Source organism: Carya illinoinensis, chromosome 10, assembly GCF_018687715.1.
Source record: "Carya illinoinensis cultivar Pawnee chromosome 10, C.illinoinensisPawnee_v1, whole genome shotgun sequence".
NCBI lineage: Eukaryota > Viridiplantae > Streptophyta > Magnoliopsida > Fagales > Juglandaceae > Carya > Carya illinoinensis.
In genome coordinates, this window is record NC_056761.1 from 35,860,983 (window position 1) to 35,871,071 (window position 10,089).

The 10,089-nt window shown below is 36.3% G+C and overlaps 1 protein-coding gene across 1 annotated transcript; it reads right to left on the reverse strand.

Annotated features, from left to right (window-relative positions):
- Window positions 1–4,543: 4,543 nt before the first annotated feature.
- On the reverse strand, window positions 4,544–9,665 carry LOC122279890 (BEL1-like homeodomain protein 9). Its single transcript, XM_043090783.1, has 4 exons — window positions 8,375–9,665; window positions 5,549–5,919; window positions 5,348–5,408; window positions 4,544–5,234 (listed from the first exon to the last, which is right to left on the reverse strand). The coding sequence occupies exons 1-4, from the start codon at window positions 9,308–9,310 to the stop codon at window positions 4,692–4,694; spliced, it is 1,911 nt and encodes a 636-aa protein (XP_042946717.1). The 5' UTR covers window positions 9,311–9,665; the 3' UTR covers window positions 4,544–4,691.
- Between the last annotated feature and the right edge of the window lie 424 nt (window positions 9,666–10,089).

A 10,089-nucleotide genomic window follows, 5' to 3' on the forward strand; every position in this document is an offset into this window, starting at 1 on the left:
GTGAGAGATTGATGGAGCTCTTCTAGATTAATTGATACCTTTAATATTATTCAACAATTCTTCCCTTTCAATCAGTCTTGACATCACTTCACTCCCAAGAATAAAAAGGAATGAGGAAAGAGGGTCCCCTTGTCATATTCAACATAATGGACAAAGAAAGCTAGTGGTTGATCCATTTATGAGGATGGAGTAAGTGACTGTAGATATACATTCTTTGATCCAGTTAATCCAAATTTGATTGAACCCAAAAGCCTTGAAGATTGATATGATAAAAGGCCATTCTATATAATTAAAGGCTTTCTCCATATCAATCTTAATGGCCATTAAGACTTTGCCTACCCCGCTTCTTCTTTAATGAGCAGAAAATTTCTTGGGCCATGATGATATTTTCTTGAATAAGTCTTCCTGGAACAAAAGCCGTTTGAAATGGAGATATGATTTTTGGCAGAATGGTTTTGAGTCTATTCGCTAGAATTTTTGCAATTATTTTATAATAGACATTGGAAAAACTTATTGGTCGGTAGTGATGAGGAGCATTTGAGCTATCATTTTTTGGAATAAGGGCAATGTTGGTATGCTTTCATTCTTTGAGAAGCTTCCCTTGAGTAAAAAAATTGGTGATTGCCACTAAAATGTCCTCTTTTATAACATCCTAGTAGAATTTATAAAAAAAAAAATACTTGTAACATCAAGCCCTGGAGCTTTGGTGGGAGGAGTTTGACCTATTGCATTTAGAATTTCTTCCTTAGAGGGAATTTGACGGAGAACTTGATTTTCTGCGTCCGTAATAATTTAAGGAAAGAGGTTATCAAGATCTTCTGGAAAATCAGGATTTGATGTTTTAAAATTTTTTTTGAAATGGTCCTGAAAGATTTGCTTATGTTCTTTTGGTCCGAGGTCCATTGACAAGGTCCAATTTTGAGACATTCAATTTTGTTTTTTCTCCTTCTTATTGAGGTTGAAACATGAAAAAATTTTGTGTTAAGATCCGTTGTAGTAAGCCAATAACCCTAGATTTTTTGCCCCAAAGGGATTCTTCTCTTCTCAAGAGTTCATTAAGGTTTTCGTTTAAGCTTTCTTCCCTATTGTTATTATCAAGATTTGGGTTTTGACTTTGAATCATTGCAATGGCTGAGTTAATTTTTTTTATCTCAATTTGAATATGACCAAAGTAGTCTTTGTTCCATTGTTTAAGAGCCAATTTTATTGCTTTCAACTTTTTTGAAAGGACATAAGCCGGGGCACTGTTGATTTGCATATTACAGGCTCTTTTAACAATTTCAACACTAGAGGAATCTCTATTCGAATTCCTCAAATTTAAAAGACTTTGGAGAGTTGTGAGGACTTGTTGTGTCAAGAATTATGGGAGAATGATCGAGGCGGATCTAGTGAGAATATTAATAGTGGCATTAGGGAAAATATTGCTCCATTGGAGGTTCATGATGCCTCAATCAAGTCTTTCATGAATATTATGAGAGCCAGGTCTATTATTAGACTAGGTGAATTGTGGACCAGAAAATCCTAGATCTATCATTCCATGAATATCCATATAGAGCTGGAGACCTGAATGATTCGAGGTGCTTTCTACCGATCTATCCCTTATTTTTTCAGCTTGATTTAGAATAGAATTGAAGTCTCCTATTGCTAAAATAGGACCAGGGTAAGCTTCACTTATAGAATTGAGTTTATCCCATAAATTAATTCTTTTTGAAAGCTGGGCTGGGCAATACACAAGATTCAACAACCAAGGGTTATGACTCGAACCCGAATAAACCAACATAGATAATATATTAGGAAATATTAACAACATCAATGTCTACACCTTTGCACCATAGAAACAAGAGACCACCCAATTTCCCTGAAAGGGGACTATGAACATAATGGGAAGAAAAAGCGAGCCTATTTACAATAGATGTAGTATTCACATGCTGAAATAAAGTCTTCGAGAGAAAAATTGCATCTAGATTTTGGATCCTGATGTTGGCCTTCAAACTTCTTATTGCACATGGCTGGCCTAAGCCTCGACAAGTCCATGCAAGTAGCTTCATAGGTGAGTTGGTGGTAGTTTGGACCCTACCACATTTGTCACTAGATTTAGAAGGAACAAATTCATAATCTGAGCTACAAAAGAGTTACCCGATTGTTCCTGATTTGGCTTCTTATACGGACCAAATATGCTGTTCTTCAAGAATCTGACTGCTGCTCTCAAATTTTTTTCCTCCTTTCTTCATTGTTTTCAATTGCTTTGATGTGTTGTCAACTTCTTTGAAATTATCTTAATACCTAAACATAACCTTAGTCTCAACATAAAAACTAAACAAAAGATATAAATTATAATAGTAATGTTGTCATTTTCTCATCATTTCATTACGTGATATTAAATTATTAGAGACAGTTTATTATATTCAATTTGTGAGTCAATCATTTAATACCAGATCATGATATATTTAGGGAATGATTATAAATAGATGATAACTATAAAGTTTTCAAGTTATCAAAGATTCAAGTTCACATCTTCCTTTCCCAATCCAACCCATCTAAATACAATACTAAGGCTCTGTTTGGATGTTGAATTAAGTTGAGTTCTTTATGAATAGTAATTAATTAAGATGGTGGAGTTAGTTTTGTGGGGCTCATCTAAAATGAGTTTAAATGTATTTGAATGTTAAGATGGGTTTAAATATATTTATGAAAAGTTGAAAAGGTTGTAGATTGTACGTGTAAAGAAGTATTGACTTAAAAAATATTGTAGGTCTCACGTGTAAAGAAGTTTTGAATTGAGCTGAGTTTAGTAATTTGAGAGTTGAATGTTTGGTTATTAGAATAAACTAAATCGATCCAAATTAAGTCTACGTTAGGACCTAAGTTATCTTCTCAAAATTTGTAGTGAAAACTAATGTAAGCTAGTTGTGTGTGTGCCCATTTTATTGGCAGACAAATAATGAGAAAAAACAAAAACAAAAAAATGTTTGATGAAAATTCACGTGTAAAATTTCATTATTAGGGTTGCAGGCCCATAAATCTTCTCTTTATTACAGTGCTAACGAACTTCTAGTTCTAGGGTAAAGATTTGGAGCCCATAGAGTAATCAGGCTTCAACTGACCGGGCCCAACCTAATCTTGGAAGTTCTCTATGTCTATCATGGGAGAATCTGGGGAACACTCATTACAAGGCCTACCAACGAAACCGGCCCAGATTGTGCCAGTTAGGACCGCTGTCGAGTCGACGACCATCTTGATCCGAGCACACCTCGTGAGTCACGGGTGATGTCTTTTTTCCATAAACATTTTTGAAAGGAAAAATGTAGTTACAATACACTAATATATACATTAATTTAATATGATTGGTTAAAAAATAAATTTTATTAAAAATAGTACTAATTTAAATTTTAAATATAAAGAAATTAATATTGATACGCAGATTAGTATGAGACTTTACTTTACCTAACAAAACTCTTTTTGAAAAGTCATATTTTTTTTAAAATAGAATTTATTTAATTTTGTATTTAGAATATGAAAAGAACGGTTCAGCAAAAAAATTTTAATAGAATAATTAATTTGATCAATGTTAAAAGTATTAAGGAGCAAAAAAACATAATTTCAAAGCACAAATAATAATTTTATTTTAAAACAAATTGCATGAATTATTTATATATTAAAAAATTACAAGAAAATTAGAAAGATACATATGGTTTGCCCCCACCCACCCATTCTAAAATAAAAAAGAAAGAAATACTGCATCCTAAACAGTAATCACACTCAACCTGATCAAGAACACGAGCCTCGAATCACCCGCCAGCTTTTGCTGTCCTCGATCGTTTGTGCGGGGCATAGAATTCACTTTCGACAACTGTGCTTGTAATATGATAAGATACCCAATATATTAATTAACCAAGAATGATCGCTGAAATCATTACGAAACAAGCTTTTCCTAATGGGTAAAACCACACTGCATTCAAAAAGCAAAAAGATTTGCTTTGCTACTCTTTTTCCGGATTTGCTCCAAACCAAAAATTGTCGTTTTCTCCAATCGTAAATTTTAAATTTTCTATTCTATACGTCCTGGCTTGTAAACATTCCACCGAACTTTGACTTGTTATTTTTTAATATTTTTATTTTAAAATTTAAAAAATTAGAATTGAAATTTAAAAAACTTAAATTATTATTATATTGTGTAAAAATTTAAAAAAATATAATAATAAAATGAGATAGATTTGAGAGTATGGATAGCCCACACTGTGATTTCCTGCCTTGTTCTACCATGCCACTGTCTGATCGATGTTTGGAATATACTCGGTAAACGAGAAAAGCTCCAAACGAGTAGAGAGAGAGACAGAGAGAGAGAGAGAGAGGACCTAAGCGATACGGGATAGGGTCGCTTTTAAAATGAGAGCACTAGTTGGTCACAAGGGCAGTCTGACCTACATCAGCTTGGCCTAGGAGATGGTATATTTTCCGTATCATATAAAATTTATACATGGATTTTACAAGAAGTGAAGTTTATTTTGTGGGGTGTCTTTAAGAGAACGTATGCAATGCGAGGTGATCATGATGTAAAAATACCTTTTACAATAACAGGCTTCTCTTTCTATGGAGTTGGTAATTAGAGCACATCTAACTGAGGAATTAACATATATATCCAATTAATTAAATGACGTTCAGACAGATCTAGAACTGAACATATATGATATTCAGCCCACAAAATCATGTAATAGTTGCCCCCCAATAACATCTCCGAAATTCCTATTATGTGATTCAAAACCTCCCATAACGTATCCCTCGCCATTTGTCTCAAGGCCGAGGCCAATGCGTTGAGCTGCTGCATTGTTGGGAAAGTTCTCTGATAAACCAATCCCATTATTCTGATGAAGACCCAATGTTAGAGAAACACCACCACTTCCACCTGCCATGTTCACACCTACACCTACACCAGTATGAGAATGACATGAGAAATTGGAGCATAAGTTATGTGGTTCCTCGCTCCCAACCAGATGAGGTATATCAGGAACTTCATTTCTGGTGCGTTTTGATGGGGTGTCTTGGACCCTTTGGTTAGAAGAGGTTGGGTTGTTGGATCCATGTGTGTTTGCCGAACTTAAATGATCATTTGATCTGCTGGCAGTTCGCTCATCCCTTTGTGAAGCTTTTTGGGCTTCCCGTGTTTCTAGTGTATGAATTTCTTCCACCATCGGCTTCCAAAGCCTTACTCTTGCATTGATAAACCAGTTAGAAACCTGGCTCACAATAGAAAATGTCAAAACCAATTGAACATCCACCTCAGATCCACGTGAACATGAAATGAGTGAAAATGAAACACAACACTAGGGTTTGTGAAGGAATGGCACACCTGGCTCCGTGATAGGCCAGTTTCTTTAGCCAACATTAACTTGTCTGTATCAGTTGGATAACTGTAACATAACATAGTAAACGGTGAGAATGTCAACAAATCATGAATGAGGGCGTGGGGGAGGGATCGAAGGATGATTAGTTATTCCATTTGTGGAACTTTATATTTCATGATCATTAACCAGCTAATTAAACTACTTACGGATGCAAAAAGTGTTCAAACAACCATGCCCTGAGAACGGTTACAGCTCGTTCAGGAAGCCCCCTCTGGGGTCGCCAAACAGGTTGGTTTTCCAGGAATCCTGAACCGTGTACAGGTCTCTGACAATAAAGTCCTCTGTCATTATTCCCAGATCTTGAAGCTTCATCTTTCCCATGTGTTCCATGATCACGAGCCTTATTGGTGAACTGAAGTTGGTCAGTAATCGCATTCTTTAAGCACCTGAAATGCTTGGACATAGCTTTGACAGCCAAGTTCGCATAGGGGGCAGCATTGCCTAGCCCAGCAACATTCTCAAATGATGTTACTACAGCCTGCATCTGTTCATAGTATTGCTTGTACCGCCTGTAAACCTAGTGGAAATGAGAAAACTGTGAAAAAAATACTCAAGAATGGAACAAGATAATCATATCCCATCAAATTATCCATTTATCCTCTATTTTTTTTATTTTTTTGCAAGTCATTATTCATTTCTTTTCTTTTACTAAGAACTTGAGATTATTCTACAGGTTATAAGAAGACTGCAAGCCGCCATGCAGTTCAAAACAACCCATTTCTCATTGCAGCCATTTTTGCTAAAAATTGATGCGCGCTGGGTAGAAAAGAAAAACACTATATTTCCCTTCATGACATTATAATTAACATGGAATGGTTCCAAAGGAGTTACACCTACTATAATTAGTTAGTCTACTAATGAACAGGAATCTATCCTGTGGCCAGGGCCCAAACAAATGAAAAAGGCAACAAAGCATACAAGATTATTACAGCTTCACATGCACAAAGGCATCCACTTAATTAGCTGCAACATGTTTTATATTAGGAAAAAGAGTAGAAAATCACCCAAAACAATACTCATTGAATGTGGTACACACCACAATCATTTCTTATATAGTTAATGCTCGTTCTCATCTACCTGTAATCATTATAAATGTGTGTGGGTTTTCCTTTTTCATAGCTGTTTACGACTTAAATGGGACTACTGAAATCACTATCCAGAAAAGGGCATCCACCTCAAGCCAACTTACACTTAACCCCGGCTGATTGGATCATTTACATGATATTTTCCTTTTTCTTTGTTCTAAGTAATATTTGATATATTTAAACAATTTTTTAATTTTATAATATTTTTATTCATCTTTTTCTCTCCTCTATCTCCAAACTCAATATAACTTTTTAACTCAAACTATTTCACTAATATATTCACAACCCATTTCACTACTATTCACAGAATTCTCATACCATCTTACTACCCAAGCATGCCTTTAGTTAGTAATTGAGCTACTTATATATAAAATGGATGGATATAGGGATTCTCAGAAGGTAATTTCCGGTCCTGTTCACAGATGTAAAGATCTTTGTGTATGAGAGAGGTTACTGAATTTTAAAGGCTCAAAGAACCTCACTGAATCCTATATAACGAAAGATAAAATAAGCATAACTCAAAACAAATTTGAAGTAACAAGCACTTTTATTGACCAGAAACTAAAAAAATTAATCATAATGCATCCTACTCCCAATTAGGAGTGGCTAAATACAAATTGAGACTTAAGACAAAATTTGAGGCACTCTTCATTATAATACAATAAAATATAAATTACTATATTTAATATTTTTTAAAATTTTCAATAAAATGAGGCTTTTTTTAAAATATTTTATAGGAGAGACCAACTAACTACCAACACAGATCCTCCATAATTAGTTAACATAAATGTCAGCCTAGAAACTTTAAGATAACCATGCAACCCTTGTGCGTGTGTAGTATAATTGTGAATGGATCAGTCACCTAGCCACCCTTATGGCATTCTTCTTATGGTTATTCTAATTTAATTTCGGTGAGTCAAGGCTCTGCCACAGGTGGTTCCCCGTCATAAATATATAAATAGATATATATATGTACAATAGAGGAAAACTAATTATTTGTTCTCCCCATTATCGATAAATTTAGCTTTGTAAGCTAACTCAGATTTAAGGGCACAATTACCCAATCGTGATCTCCTAAATTCAAAAGGCTGAGACCAATCAAATAATGAGCGTAGACACCTTGTCAGCTACTCATTTCGTGCTCTTTAATCATGGAATATCATATGCTTTATTTTCACACTTTATAGAAGTATAAATCTTTTCAAACCGATTCCTTCACTCACTTTATGCACATTACTCTTAAGGGTAATCCTACATAAAATCGTGAAGTCGTTTGAAAAAGATTAATCTCATATTAAAAAATTAATTTTTTTTATGTGCGTATTCGTATTTATTGTATTTATGCCCTAACAACTACAACTATCATTTCTCCCAAATTAAACTCGGTGCCAACATGTCCCCTACCAGAACTCATTCTATGGCTGTCAAACACTATAGAATGCCAATATCAGTGCATATATTCCCTACTGTCACCTTTTCCAAAAGACGATTTTGCGATCGCCAATGTTATTACGTTATCAATCTTTAAAACAGAATCTAATGCACAAAGAACACAGCTGAAGAAGCTATAAATAGTAAATTAAATAAACTTATCCATGCAACACCACAAACTGCACGTTGGTTGACTCAATGACCAATCGAGCAATCTAAAATCATTATTTATATATTTAATCGAAAAAATTCCAGAAGTTGCTACTGCAGAGACAAATCTTGGGTTTCATAGAAGAAGATGAGATTAAAAAACTATGAACCAAGTTTGCAAGAAAGAAAATCGACACAACAAAACAAAAAAACAATTATCAATTCAATGAAAAAACTGGCTTCAAAAGATGCAGCAAAAAAATGCAAAGGGGTTATGCTTCCACCCATCAAATTAGTGAAGCATACCTCATCGAGCATCGAAATCAGCCTAGACTTCTTTCTCCGAATCTCCCCCCCATCCCCACAACCAAGCGGAGTGTCTACAATCCCACTTGCACTCAGGCTCTCCATGGGAGAGTAGTCCATTAGAGACGAATCCGCTGCGATCTTTTCAGCGTAAATTCCACGACCAGCGAAATCGCATAACTCCTCTAGCAACTGTTGCGCGGGCTTCAAGAATCTCGATCCCTTGAGAACCGAAGCGTAACCCGTAAACGGCCCGAGCGGGACGGAGCTCCGCGACACATCGTTCGAGGCCGAGGCACTGCCTCCAACAATGCTGGGAATCACATACCCACATGTACTTGACCCGTATCTTTGAATATTTAGCTCCAGTGGAGGATTGCTTTGTTGGGTAGCATGAGAAGAAAGGGATAGAGACAGTGGTTCTGGCTTAAACACCACAACCTCACCACCACTATAGCTCTGATCGAAATCTCGAAGGCTCTGAAGACTTCGAGGAGGATAAAGAAAAGGGTTACTGTTAATGTCTTGGATAGAGCTCGGAATATTAGGCAAAGAGTTTTGGTGGCGATCTAAGTACGAGGGGTGAGGAGCCGAGGAAGAAGACGACGCACCGTTCATCATGCCTCCCATGAACCCCATCAGATTGACGCTTTCCTCTTTCAAAGAGCAGCCGCTTGCTTTGCAATCTTCCGCAGTGGGCCCCGAGAGCTGAAGATTCTGGTGGTGGAACTCGTGGGCGGAGGCGTTGGCGCAAGTTAGCAAATCGGTAGAGAGAAGCGCGGGATCGTAGAGAGGGAGTAAACCTGCGCAGCCTTGGAGGTTGGCCGTGGTGGTGGGTTCCACAACATCACCGTGGTGGTTCTGGGAGATGACTACTCTGAGCTTATCTCTTCTGCTCTGTTGAGGGACATGGTAGGGCTCGAAACCCTCCGCCATAGACAAAAGAAGTGGGACAGGGGAGAGAGGAGGGTAAAGAATTAAAAGCCCTAGGGGTATTATTATGGGTAACAAAGAGGAGGATAATTAGGGGAGAGAGACGCTTGAACAGTGAAAGAGATGGGGGAGGCGATGAAATGAGAGGCTATCATGATGTGATTCTGAGCTGAAAAAGTTATGGCAGAGACTGGCACGAGGTTATTAAGCGCAGCCAGGGGATACGTGAAGTGATTGAGAGAGTATTGGGAGGGAGCGTAGAGACGCATACACACGCATCTTCATACGCACTGATATCGATCTCTCTCTCTCTCTCTCTGACAGTTGAATCACTCACTCACAGACACGTACAGATTTACGACCAAATCCTCTCTCCTCTCTCCTCTCTCCTCTCTCCCTCAGGGGGAACTGGCTGTGAGAGCCCATAGCGTTTGAGGAACCGGACGATGACCGGCTATTTTCGGTAATGATTGAAATAACTGACTGTACTGTATTGTGTTGTGTTTCAGAAATTTCTGACAAGTGGAAAGGTTTCTTATTTTTGTTTTTGTCGTTATTATTATGATTTATGATTCGAGGGATATGATTTGCAAAAACTTGTGAAAATCTTTTTATAAGATTCTATTCATCATCGCTAATCGTATATTATATATAATTTTTTTTTATTTTTTAATCAAATATGTGATATATAAATATTAAATAAAAATAATTATTTAATTTAATAAAAATAATATAAAAAACATATATAAAAGATGATGAATAAAAAAAGTAATTTTTAGACT